General features: G+C 43.5%; 1 protein-coding gene across 1 annotated transcript in view; it reads right to left on the bottom strand.

The window, feature by feature from the left end:
• Window positions 1-3,409, bottom strand: part of LOC139659922 (retinoic acid receptor beta-like) — an 81,166-nt gene extending 77,757 nt beyond the window's left edge. Inside the window, 1 exon segment of the mRNA XM_071537981.1 lies at window positions 3,220-3,409. Coding sequence (XP_071394082.1) covers window positions 3,220-3,409 — 190 coding nt within the window.
• Between the last annotated feature and the right edge of the window lie 11,322 nt (window positions 3,410-14,731).

The following is a 14,731-nucleotide window of genomic DNA, read 5'->3' as shown; positions in this document are numbered from 1 at the left end:
TAATAATGATGCCTGTGCTAGGGTTAGACCCATATTTTGTGTCAGCATTGACCTTTAATGAGAAATCTGATGTGGGCCAGTCAGTGTCAAACCTCTTTTGCTCCAGTCTCAGCTAGGATTATATCCAATATATGAGGCTGATATCGGCCTGTTATTAAAAATCAGATCTGGTCCAGCCTCTGATATAATGGATATGATGCAGTTTCATTGATTACATATTTGTTGTAAAATTGGTCAATACTACAATGGTTGTCTATGGGAAGAACTTAGTCTGAATCGATTCTAATGAAACGTTTTGATAGGATTCCACACAAGTATGAATGAATATATTTTTTTATTAGTAGTAGTAGTAGTAACCTGGATTTCAATGGAGAGTTTTAAACACTGTTTCAGAGGCTTTTCCACCCTGACAAGAATACAGTTCTGGAGAAAACACTGAATATTTTTTGGGCAAAATAGTCAAATTTAAAGCTGTTACATATTGACACATAATATTGACTATCAGCCTTCAGAAAGCCGTATGAGTCGAACCCTAATGTCGATAGTGGTTGCAAGGGAATAAATGTGAAATTCCAAATTTATGTGTGAGCTCGATTGTTTATTTTCCTTTGTCTCTCTCGCTCCCTTTTTTTCTCATACACATGTGCACACACACACACACACACACACACACACACACACACACACACACACACACACACACACACACTCCAGTACCTCACTGATGTTGACTGGGCCACTGGAGTTCCCAAGAGGTATCTGATGTTTGCAGAAAAGTTGGGTTTTCTTTGCAAACCCCCCCAGCGAAAGTTGGGAGAAGGCGGGCGAGGGGGGTGGGGGGCGGGCTGGTGGGACAACCTGACCGCAGACCGAACAGCAGCGAGCGACTCTCCGTCTCTCCCCGGGGACGGTGCGACAGGCTGCGTCGTTTGTGTACATTCGAGTCGTACCCGCGACAGTGCTCATTACCTTACGACTCGTTTCATCTGGATTTCCTTGATGTCCGGAGTTCAGACGCGTTCAGACGTACCTGTATCAGACAGGCTCGTAATTTATTTCTTTGCCTCTGACGCTGTAAATAAAACAGTCTCCGCTTCGGTCCGCTTCGCAGACCAAAGGAAGATCAAGGAGAAAGACTGCATCTATTCTCTTTTTCATGTACTTTCTTTTCGTTTTTCTTATGATCGACGCTGCCTATTTCATGTCTAAACTTTGTCTTGCCCTGGTCATTTTTTAATGTATTGGCATATTTTTTTTATCTTGCTCCCAACTTGACTTAGTCCAGTGGCATATTTAATACAAAATTATGTAGCTACTATTTTTGGAACTCGTAATAGGAAGTAGCAATCATTTGGCCCTTTGATTTAAGTCGGTGGTATAACTAAATGATTAATCAAACTTGTGCAATAGATCAGAGAGCCTGGTCTGTGGCATATTTATCTCCATTAAGCAAATTGCAGAGAAAATGAGCAGTTGGACTTTAATGCAGAGTGTTGTCCACACCGAGGCTGGAGCACTGTGTACATACTATATAATTGGCTTCATTTTCATCACAAATTGTAGACACACACTCATATTGATCTCTAGTGGAGTTTCAATGAGTTTTCAAGGCTTTTCAGTCTAAAAGCTCTTGCTGCCATGGAGGACGAGAGAGAGAGAGAGAGAGAGGGAGAGGGAGAGGGAGAGAGAGAGAGGGGATACTGGAGCCTTTCCAGTGGGACAGTTTGACTTGGAAATTCGACATTTCATTTGTCTTCCGCTCGATTTCTCATTAGATTTGTGGAAGGTGCAATTTATCAACAGCAATAAAAAAACTCATCTCGACAGAAACAACCAATATTGAAATTGCATGATTCTCTTATGTTGTGTCTATTTGCACTACAGAGTTCAGCAGCACAGAACCCAGCACACACCTGAGCTCTTCCGCCTCTCAGAGCGTCCTCGCTGGGGTAGCTGAGCGAAGAATCCCCCCAGGGTGAACCTGCCTGGTGGTTTTCATGTCGGAGCAGATTTTTAGATGGTGGTTGGGGGGAGGGGGGGAGGGATAAATGTGCAGAGAAGAAGGTTGGAAACAGCAGAGCACAGGCTTAGGCAACACAAGCCAGAGAGGCTGTCAAAATATTGCTACAGCAGTGGGAAAAGCACTAGGGGCCAGTTACGGTGTGAAAAGAACACCGGGACCCATGCGGCTATATCTGGATTATCCACTGTTGTCTGGGATGCTTATCGCCGTGTTCTGTCTGATTAACTTCATCTCCCGGCAACAAAGCCAACTCCCTCATTTTCTTTGCTGTGCAGCTGGGTACCATTCAGAACGAATGGAGGTAATCCTGAATGAGCCGCTCCAATTCAGTCATTATTCAGACGTTTCTGAGAGGCACTTAAGCATTCAAAAGGAGTGATCAGAAGATTTTGACTGCAGAACAAATGAGAATATGACTGTTTACACGTTAAGAACTACACAACTTGGCGATCTCAACCGAACTGAGTAGACATGGTTAATTTCTCTGCTGTTTTTGATTGGGAACTGATAATTTCACCAGTGATACGTTGATTTTGTGTTTGGGCAACTATCACTGCCTTGTTGTAAACACATCTGATTTGCACACTAGTTAACATATCTAGTAGACACTAGTATTAGTAGTAGCTAGTTGTTCTTAACATTAAACCCAGTTGCTAAATTAGTTAGCCAGCTAACAACGCCAAAAACCAGCAGTTTGTTCATGTTAACTGAACTGACTCTTCTTGGACTAGACAAAAGAGTTTATATGACCAAAATGTGGAAACAAATGACCTTTTCAGACTTTTATTACTGAATTGACCTACAGCCAAACCACAACAATCTTTTTCAGGTATCTCTTTTTCTAGGTTTAGACATTTAGATATGATTTGCGTATAGCTAATTCTCTCCACTGGACCTCCGTGATGACACCAAGGAAATTTGCAACTGCAAAGCCTCTACACATCATTCCAAAGGACAATCATCATATGATTGTAATGGGTGCAGGGTCAGCTACATGCAATGCCCCTGGAGCAGGTAGGGGTTAAGTATCTTGCTCAAGCACAGGGGATCGAACTTCAGCCCTCCAGTTGGGGGAAGGCCTGACTAATCACTAGGCCATCCTGCCACCACTAATACTGTATATTTGAAAGGTTGCATAAAGCACTGGAGACCAGCAGGTAAAGCCAGTGTTAGGGGAGGGTTGCAGCAGTACTCACCAGCAGGCGACGGTGTGCTGCCGCTGCTGGACGGCTGTTGGATCTGCAGCCTCTGTGGCGACGGAGGCGGCGGCAGCGGTAGCGAGCTGATGACCGACGGGAAGAGGAAAGGATACACCCCGGGGGCGTAGCGCCTCATCTGGACCAGCGGAGGACTGCTGCGGGTCTGGGCCCGGCTGGCCGTCTTCATCACACCGACGGGCGAAGGGTGCCGGCAGGAGCACTGAGCGAGGTGAGGCGTGGGGAGGCTGGGAGGCCATCGGGCGACCCCCTGGCTGCAGTTACTGTGTCTGGGCCAGGCTCGGCGCCACGCGATCCTCCTCGGCCCTCCAGAAACACATGGTGATGGAGTTTGGTGTCACTTAGTCCGACTCACAGCTCTATCCCACTAAGACTCTGCAACACATAGACAAGTAACAGAGTCAGTTACATCTCTGTAGCTCTTTTAACAGTAGATGATGAATGAAGTGATTTGATCGAGGGTCACAAAATGCTAACTAGCTAACCAAGGCTAATGGTAATTTATGTGCTGTTAGCATTTTGTGGTTATGGCAAGTTGTGGGAAGCCTGTGGGAAGTGTGTCCAAATATGATCTTGTAGTTCTTAGCATCATGATAGAGAGCAAAGATTCTACATCATGTAGGCCGATCATTTGAATATTTTTTTCTTTCCAGACACTGAAAGATCATAATTTTGTGACGATGCTAACGGACACTAGCTTTATAGTTCCTAGACAATGTAGCCACTACACAATGTCCCTCCTTGTACAGAAATATTCATCAAAGAGAAGTTCTTCAGCAAATAAGGATATAAAAACGTTGCTATTTTTCTTTTAATCAACAGTCTCCTTCAAGCACTTTGCGATTGATTAGTTGTAGACACACTCAAACATAAAATGCAAACAAGTTCAGTGATTTAGAGCAATGCATAAATAAGAATATGCAAAAACAACTGCTAGACCGTGCTGGCTCAAGCAAAGACAGACTGTACTTGTTGATAGTGGGAAAAAAAAGCCTTCAAGCATTCCGCTCTGCACAGTAACACTAATTCAAAAACCTCTGGTTCAGTGGGACTGAGACTGATCATTCCCAAGGTTTCCGGGATTGCACAAGACCTTCTCAGTACAGAATTTGTCCTCATAAATCAGCAGTGGTTGCAAGCCCAGAGCCCCTTTTGCCCCAGGCGTCCGCCGCGGCTCTCCCCACGCCAAGGTCGCCGCTGCCTGGCTTGGGGTGAGGAGGAAAATGAGTGGGGAGGAGCTGAGGTGGGATCAGCCCCCACTGCTAAATCCTGTTTAACAGAGTTATAAACTGCAACGGTATAATGGTGGTCATAACGTTCTAATCTGCAGTCGGGGGGCCATTAAAGTGATATGTAACCACACTTTGTAATTAACGACCTCCACGTAGCATCTTGCCGCTGTACTGCCTGCCATTGAGAAAGAAAGAGAGAGAGAGGGAAAGGGAGGAGGCGAAGAGGTGAGAGTTCTGGCAGGAATGGAGAGAGGGACAGGGAGATGGTATTAAAATGCAGTTTGTATCTGGATCTGATTAAGGAAAAACACATGTTAATGCAAGGTGTAAATGCTCACAGCATGCAGTGCAATGGGAATGAGATCTGCCAGACCACCTCCGGAGGTGATCAGATCTCAGCCAGTCAGCCAAGTGGCAATGCAATCCATACTCTACCAAGTTCTATCAAAGTGGATAGAAATGCCATCGCCACATGTAGAAACATCACCGCCACTAGTAGAAACCTTAATGCTACAGGTAAAAATGTTGCCACCACTAGTAAAAACATGAACGCCATGGGTAGAAACCTTGTTGCTACGGGTAAAAAATGCTGTCACCGCTGGTAGAAACGCCATTGCCATGGGTAGAAACCTTGATGCTACAGGTAACAACATTGTCACCACTGGTACAACATCATCGTCATGGGTAGAAACCTTGTTGGTATGGGTAAAAACCTTGTCACCACTGGTACAACATCATCGTCATGGGTAGAAACCTTGTTGGTATGGGTAAAAACGTTGTCACCACTGGTAGAAACGTCATTGTCATGGGTAGAAACCTTGTTGCTACAGGTAACAATGTCGTCACCACTGGTACAACATCATCGTCATGGGTAAAAACCTTTTTGGTACGGGTAAAAACCTTGTCACCGCTGGTAGAAACGTCATCGTCATGGGTAGAAACCTTAATGCTATGGCTAAAAACGTTGTCACCGCTGGTAGAAACGTCATCGTCATGGGTAGAAACCTTAATGCTATGGCTAAAAACGTTGTCACCGCTGGTAGAAACGTCATCGCCATGGGTAGAAACGTTGTTGGTACGGGTAAAAACGTCATCGCTGTGGGTAGAAACTCTGTTACAGTGGGTAGAAACATCATCACTGCAGGCAGAAACATCATCATGGCAGGTAGAAATCCCGTCACCATGGGTAGAAACGTCATGACCGCAGGTAGAAATGGCATCACTGTTGTTTCTGTTGCCTCCAGCTAGAGAGTCATGGACGATGTGCCCTTCCTCGGCAAAGGAAAGGTAGCCTAAGTCCCAGCTGTACAGTAACACCTGCAATTTGTAGCCACCTCCTTAACTGATGGATCTGATGCAGTTTGTTTAATTACATATTGTAGAATTGATCAATCCCACACGGGTTGTCTATGAGTAGTAATTGACTCTAATAAGACATTTTGATCAGATTCCACGCGTATACATGTATGCATAAGTATGCATGAATATGTTCTACTTCTTCTTGTTCTTCTTCTTGCTCTTTTCCTTGTTCCTCTTTTTCTTATTATTATCCTGGGAGAGTTTTAGTGTCCCATTGAAAAAAATGGGACTGCAAAATTCTTTTATCATTTATGGCTTGAAACTGTTCAAATTTAAAGATGTTAAATGATATTAAAATGACATTACAAAATAACACAAAATATTAGCTATCTGTAGCTTCAATCCAAAAACACTGGTATCGGCCTTCAAAAACCCATATCGGTCTTAGCCGAGTCAAATGCATAAAATCCTTACCAACACCCGGCATACTGAAAGAGAGAGAGATAAAGATCCCCTCTAGAGAGAGAGAGAGAGAGAGAGATACTGTACTGCACACACTGAAAGAGGAGTGATGAAAACATGCCCCCTCAGTCGATTTGGGTGATAACATCAATATTACTACACACGCTCTGTTCTTGCTGCTGCTTCACATGCGAAAAGGAGAGCCAATCCGGGGCGTTGGACAGAAGAATGTAGGATATGTAGTTGTTGGGGGGGGGGGGGGGGGGGGGGGGGAATGGGGGCTAAGAGGTACACTCCTTCATTCTCCGGGCCTGGGGGAGTTGTCGGGCGGCTGTCGCTGACACTCTCAATAACAGGTTGGAGCCCCGGCATCAGAAGCTATGGGAGATAAGAGATGCTGTGGCTTCCAGCGGGAGGAGAGCTGCCGCTTATCAGGGCTGCCGGCTTCAGCAGGCGCCCCCCCCCCCACCCCGCTCCCCTCTCTCCCCCGGGGTTCCCTGCCTCTCGTACAGTCACTAACAGTTTAATCAAGAGCAAGGGGAGGGTAGGGGGAGGTGGGGTACACGCTCACACACTGACACACACACACACACACACGCACACATATACTCCGAGTTCTAGCCGTTGTGCTCATTGGATGCTTACTTGAACCTGTCTCGAATCCTGCTTTCCAGCAAACAAAAAAAAAAGGTGCTATACAACTGTCAGTGTGGAAGACAGGATGAGTACATTATAATTATTAGAATCAGAGGATGATATAATGAACACAATATGGAAAAATAATGTAGGGCTTTGAAAACGTTATGGGACAACTCTTTAGTTAAAGACATGCTATTGAATGAATGTAGTTTGTCTGATGATTATATTGTAAGAAAAGTGAATCTCTGCTTCTAATGGGCTTTTAATGCAAGTGTAGTGTTACCCTATGTTGTGAACATCTGGATCAGGTTGACTGGACATACAGCTCTGGAAAAAATTGAGACCACTGCAAAATTATCAGTTTCCCTGGTTTTACTATTTATAGGTACGTGTTTGAGTAAAATTAACATTTTTGTTTTATTCTATAAACTACTAAGCATGTCAGCATGGAGAGAAACACACAGATTGGTGGTGGTATTGGTGATGGTACTCACTATCGATAAAAACATAATAAAGACTAAAATGTGAATGTAAAAATGTAAGAGGCCAGGAAAGGAAAAGCACTCAGAGCAAAGTCCTCCTTGTAGGTCTTGTACCTCTACTTTCACAGTGTAGTCATGGCAATGCCACGCACTTTCAATAAATACATCGCCTTTCATAAAGCCTTAGAGCGTACTGTACCATGGCAATGTAAGTGAAATTATCTCTAATTATTGTAGGAAATGGTGAGTGCCATTTGCAGAGAGATGCGGATTCACTTAGCGATAGGTCAATGGGCTGTTTGTACAGAGCTCCTGGTTTGTTTATCAAAGCTTGGAGTATTACAGCTTCAGTGCAATCAGTTATTCACCTGAAATGACAGAAATCATCAAAGTCTGGTTGGCAATGCTTTTAAGGTTCAGAACCACTAATGTGCTTCCAGATTTAGACTTAATAACAATACATTATACTGTAATAACAATACACGTTGATGGAAAGCATGGTGCAGTTTAAATTATGTGACATCTTAGAGAGAATAAAGATGGAAGGAGAGTAGTGGAAGTAGGCGATGTACAGAGGAGGAATGTGAATCTTGGAATCTTGGAAAAGTGATTCCTCCGGGAATACTACTGGAGATAAAGAAAAACTTTACCGGGAGAGATCTCCACACACTCAATGTTATTCATACAGTAGTTATTTTGTCTTCCACAGATAACATCCTTGGTCTTTAGAACTTCTAAACCATCTGCTTTAAGAAAAAGAAAAACTTTTTTCAATGTAGTGGGGGCACAATAGGAAATTCAATGCGAGAATAATTCATGAGGCTTAATTTAGAAATGTAGCTCCTGCTGCTGTGGCGGATAGAAACCTGATCACGACGACGCGGCGACCGAGCACAAGCCGTATAAAAATAGAAGACATTACAAACAACAAGTTAGCGCGTGTCGGAATGACAGTTTGATGGAAGCGCTCACATGCCTAATGTGATATTGCAATCCACACAGTGAGGGAGTGATCAAACATCTTTTGCTCCAGCCTCAGCTTGGCTAGGGCTTTCTATACAGCAGTGGCTGCCAGAAACCGATATATATGGGGCCGATATTGGCCTTTCATTAAAGATCTGATCTGGTCCAGTCAGTGTGGTCCACCTCTGATATGAAGCATATGATGCATTTTGATTGATTACATATTTATTGTAGAATTGATCAATACTACATTGGTTGTCTATGGGAAGACCTTAACCTGAATTGATTCTAATGAGGCACTTTGATTGGACTGCATATTCAAATCCATGTATATATACATGGATTTTATCTTTAAGCTTGTAGCATACATGACCAGGAACATGAATACAGACAGTGGCTAAGGCACCTAGTAGAATGTGAATGCAACATATTGGGTTCAAAATCGGCCTGGAAGCTTTGTTGCTTGTTACATCCCCTCTTTCCCATCTTTTCTGTCTCTTTTCACTGTGTCTCATAAAGCAGAAATGCCATCAAAATAATGTCTATGACTCTCGAATACCCTCATTATACATGATTTCAATGGCACATTGTCATGTAATTGTATTTAATTGTATCTTCGCATGTGCTTGCGAAACAGAACACACAATTGTCACAATCTCCTTGATCTTCTTGATCTTCTTGTTATTCTTCTTCTTCTTTTTCTTATTATTATAGCATTTAGAGCTGTTTCAGAGGCTTTTTCCACCCTGACGAGAATACAATTTTGGGGGAAAAGATTTTTGCCATGAAAATGGTCAAAATTTAAAGATGCGAATATATGACCAAAATATCATCTATCAAGCAGCTTCATCCATAAATATCATTATCTGCCTTCAAAATGCCATAGCGGTTGAAGCCTAGTAAAAACTGCTCCTTTCCCATCCATCCATCCATCCAGCCAGTCTTTCACTCTTTCTCTCTCTCTCTCTCTCTCTCTCTTCTACTTCTTGCCCTTTTTCTCTGTCTCCTTCTTCTTCCTCTATGTCTCTTCCCTCTTCGTTTCCCTCTGATAGATGGAGCGTCCCCCTGACGCCGACCCCTGGCATCTGGATCACAGCCATAATGACCGGGCCGCGCGGCGCTAACATGCCTCAGAGAAAGGTCAATAGACCTGAATGGCATTACAGGTATCGACAGGGTCATCCATCAGAGGCCGGCGGGGCCCCGACGGCGGCGTGACAACAATTGATTGTAGATCAATCACACCGGGATCAATTACAAAATCATTTCTGCATCATTTTCAGATGTGGAGAAATCAAAGGGAGCTGGGTTCGTACCCTTAAGGGACAAGATATATGACAGGCTCTCACCTAATCAGACAATCCGCACAAACACATTACCTTCATTATTCATACAGAAGGCATGGAGTGTTTTTTTTTCCTTCCACGATGTGCATTATTCATTATCGTACATGAAGGAGGCAACTTTTTCAGCTTGGTAGACATGTCTGGGGTGATGGGTGTTTCATGTTGAGCACTGAGCGGCTCCAACCGGGAGTCTTGGGACCCTTTGTCAGTATCATGTGTCATGAAGCTGCTACAGTACAACGCATTTTATTAATTCACATGCACCCGCGGTCACACACAGTTACAGACCCAGACATGTACAAGCTCACAGACGCATGCATGCACTGCAGAAAATGCCCGTGATGACAACTCATATAATTTCCTATTTGGTCTTAAAGTAATAATCTGTAATACATGTCTGTTTTGCTATGCTCTGATATAATAATGATTCAACCGATATCCAGTTCATGAAAGCTTTTAATAATAATCTACATCACTGCACTATTATCAATTGAATGAAAATTCTTGAAACATTAAAAACAAGTGAAATAATGTATTATTTTGTGCTGTAAAGCAATCTGCTTTTGTGCCATAAAGCAATCCAGCAGATTTCCTGCCAAATTCGACCCAGTGAATCACAACATTAAATGCAGTGTAGAGGCTGACAATCTTCTCAGCAATGGTCTCATTTATTTACCGTATTTATACTAATGTCTCAAATTAATGTGGTAATAATTTATTGATGTTAAAATGCTACAATTTACAATTTCCCATTTGGCAGATGCTTTTATCCAAAGCAACGTACATATGAGATTTTAATACAACACAAGCAAGGATCTATTCAGGAGAGAACAACGAGAGTAAGTGCCATAAAGCTAAGTTCTGGTCCAACAGGACATAGGTGCTATGAGGCAGTGCTACGAGGCAGATCATTTTTTTTTTTTTTTTTATAGATTACACTGTCCATCAGGTGAGAAGGTGTTCACTAAAGAACTGGGTCTTTAGCCTTTTCTTAAAGATTGAGAGGGACTCTGCAGATCGAATGGAGTTTGGTAACTCGCTCCACCACCGAGGAACCACAGAAGAAGAGTCTGGCTAGAGACTTGGGGCCTTGTTGTGGTGGCAGCACCAGGCGCCGCTCCTTGGCAGAGCATAGTGGGCTACACATAGCACCTTTAAGAAAAATAAGATTTTTTACCCAATACTAAGATGGATATTCCTTGCAGTGGGAGCACATATGCACCAATGCATCCAAACACACACACAAACGCACACAAGTACAAATTCCCAGTTACGTGCACAGGCTCAGAAGAGTGTCCAAACTGAGGCTGCTCCTCTGGGTGTTATTATTATCTGCACACAGTGACTCTCCACTGAGAAGATGGCTGAAAGCTCCTCCTAATCATGCTAAGTGTGACTAACCAACCCTAGCGACCGTCTCCTCGGGACACACGCACGCTGACGTATGGCTGTGATGATAACTTCTGAAGGATATATACCGCTACAAGCAGCGATTTACTGCTCAGTCACATGGTGGGATGTGTGGAGCAATTTGCCGGGAACGGGCACTGGAGCGCAGGTACGGTGGTCCTGCATAGCGCAAAGGCTACAGCATGGCACTAACACTGCCAGGGTTACGCTTTCCATTCCCAGAGGGGCCAGCCAGACTGAAAATGTAACCATGTAACCATCCATACTAAAAAGGCAACACTGCACTGTGAGGCATTACAAGCAGATTAGAAGCCCAGACAAACTTTTACTAAAATGCAATCATCAGACAAACATCAGAAAATTACATTCATTTCAATATAATGTCATTAAAGGTGCTCACACCAGTGTTAGTGCTAGTGTTAGATTAAGACCACATTTCCCATAAACCCCATTGCTTTCTGCCCCCAAGAGGAAGTTGCACAGAGACAGCATTATATTGAGGAGACAAGGCACCTTTGTATGCATATCATAAAGAAAATCCGTCGATCATACTTTAAGGTTCATGCAGCTGCAGAACTGTTATTTACGACAACTTTGACAATAATTTGAAATAATATTTCAATAACATGATATTCCCAGATGTTACCGGCAGCTGCCTACTGTGGACTGCATGCATAACATGACTGTTTACTGTTCATACCGTGACAAGTGTTTGGGACTGCCGTTAACCAGACTTATCTTGAATGTCGTAATCTTACTGTTTAGTCAAGCAGTGGACGGCGCTGCTGTACAAGCATCGGTAGGACAACAGTGTCCCTAGGAACTAATTTTAACACTAACACACTTGTATACGATTCATCAGTGTTCCTAAGTATGAGATGTAAATGTTTCTCAGAACTTTAGATATAGACAACTTCCCATTCAAAGACATAAGAGTCTTTTTTTGCAAGTCACAAATGAAGATGGGATGGCGCCCGAGTGAACCAAGGATTTGTTCTGTGTTTTCTCTTTGGCTTTACTGAAGAGGATAAACATGTTGGAAGTGATTTTTCCATCTGCCTTTCACTCCTTCCACCATCTGCCATTGCCAGAAACTCAGAAGCTTTAGCTCTATTTGTGCAGAAGGAACAGCAGCCTCTTCCTGCTTATGCCATGAAGCAATATGTTTTTGTGCCGTAAAGCAATGCAGCAGATTTCCCTCCAAATCCAACCCAGTGCCACACAATGTTAAATGCAGTGCAGAGGCTGGTAGAGGCTGCCAATCTTCTCAATGGTCTCGTTTGTTTATGGTAAGTATACTGATTTCTGAAAATGAATGTGGTAATGTTTAATTTATGTTAAAATGCTAGTTGCACCTTTAACCAGACAGTTGCCCCATAAAGTTATCAACCCCCTAAATTGGTTGCAGACTGTGTTTATTATACCATGCTCTGATTAATTATCATGCACTCACAATATGCTTATAATGTGATTATGATGCCTTATAATGCTTTATGAGGCATAGGTTATACTTAGACCACATACATGAACGCATACTGGATAAAGTCCAGTTGATCCGACATGCTGTCAGACGCACACAGTAGGCGTGTTGGTACAATATATGTAGCGCGGCACATGATGAACTAACTTTAAATATGAAGAAAGAAGAGCTTGGGCCAATCTCAAACTGCCTCAGTGGGACTAATGTGGATTATAGCTTTAAGCAATCCCCTTCCATACAGCCTGTCAGCCTTATCGCCACTCCGCTTTGACACAAAACGGCAGCAGTATTCAAAAAATGCAGATACGCTAACTGCTTATCGTGACATATGTTTTCCGGCTTTAGCTCAAATGAAAACACGCTTAATGTAGTGCGTGATTTTATCATCGGCCACAACGCGGCTGGAAAAATATCCTTTTTTTCTTCATGGGCTAGCAGCTGACAGACAAACAGTGCTTCCATCAGGACGCTGACGTCTAATATGCTGAGCATTATGTCTCTCTTTTCGCCAAGGCCAAAGGACAGGGTCATTACATAATAGTGTAATTAGTGGGGTTTGGTATAAAAACAGGCCCAGGAAAGCACAGTGCCTGATAAGGGGATAAGACGGCAATAAAGAAGGGACATTGCAGGCGCAGCATGTTAACACCAGCATTGGAGGGAGGGGGGGGGGATAAGCCCCCTTTTAGATTTGAAGAGCAACACTCAAAGACAAGCTATCACATTTACAACATCCTCCCCTGTTTTCATAAACTCGCAGCCACCCCGAGCTGTCCGTCCTCTCGCTGAGCTTGGAGCCGAGCCAGGCACAATATTGTTTCATTTCTCACCGAGGCTCCAGAGGAAAGAGCTCTTTTCTCCGCCCGCCCGCCCGCCCGCCTCTCGCTCGCACACTCACAGATCTACAATCGGCAAAACTCGTCTCTTTATCTCGGGGCCCGGCGCGCAGCGCAAAACGTATTTCGGGTGAGCGTTGGGCCTCGGCGCGCCTGTGTTCCGTCATTGGCGAGTGCGCGCCGAAGTGAGGAGAGCCGCGTACGTTCGCACCCCGAGGCAGTCAACCGGCTCAGCTCATCACCTTGTTTGCACAAGCGGCGCTGCCAACAGTCGCCAGGCTCTGTCTTTTGTTTCCTGTTCCCCCCTCAGCATCCTGTTGTCTGCTTTGCATGGAATAGCCTTGTCCTCAATAGCGTTGTTGTCCTGATTAAGCGCTATCCTTCCAATTAGCTCTGCCTACTTATGAGCTCCGGCGAAACTTTCTCAAGTCTGAGAAAGCGTTTAGGTAACACTTTACGTGAAGTGCATGGTGATGCATTACAAGCAGATTACAGACCCATTAGAGGCTGAGACAAACTTTTCTTAGAATACAATCATCAGACAAACAACAGAAGACTACATTCCATTTAATATCATGCCATTAGCTATTATAGTCCATAAAGTATTCAAGCCCCTAAATTTTATTTTGGGGCTTTTATTATGTCATGCTCTGTTTAGAATAATGATCATGCACTCACAATGCACTTATGATGCCTTGTAAAGTCTTGTGAAAGAAAGAAAGAAAGAAAAAAAATACCTCACTGTTTCTAGGCTCTCAATGGCTCCTGCTATGCTGCCTATACTTTCTATGTCATTCACGCCATGAATACAGAGATTAAATTCTCAATTCAAAACTACAGATATTCTGGTAGTTCACAGTGTTACTGGACTACTGCACTACTACTCCCTCCTAGTCTTTACTGCCAAGAGCCTCTCCTCTGTAATAATGAAACTCCCATGCCTACACACTCAATCCAAAGCCTCAGACACCATACTTGATGCTTCCTGTAGGCATTTGGCCCAATAATGGTGAAATAAATGGACTGGATGGAAGACTAAGATATCGTTCACTTCGCTCCGAAAAAAAAAAGACAGGGGGCTTTATCTAATGCTGCATTGATGCATATGGCAAAGGCGGTACATACGAGTTTCCTACTAGAAAATACCATTAACTCCAGCTTTCAGATGGTAAATACTACTAGAAAATACTGTTCACCTCAGCTTTCAGATGGTAAAAATGAATTGAGAACTCGGGTTTGGCGACGGACCTTGAGTTCTCGAACATCGTGAATTCTGACGTCACCAACAAGGACGTACCCGTAGTCAAACGCCATGGCAGGATACAACTACTTGCTGGATTTT

The sequence above is a fragment of the Centroberyx affinis genome, unplaced genomic scaffold (genome assembly GCF_046629955.1).
Source record: "Centroberyx affinis isolate AG114_WGS23_722 - 3 ecotype Tasmania unplaced genomic scaffold, CSIRO-AGI_Caff_v1 ptg000018l_1, whole genome shotgun sequence".
Taxonomy (NCBI): Eukaryota; Metazoa; Chordata; class Actinopteri; order Beryciformes; family Berycidae; genus Centroberyx; species Centroberyx affinis.
This window is presented reverse-complemented; position numbering and strand designations above follow the sequence as displayed.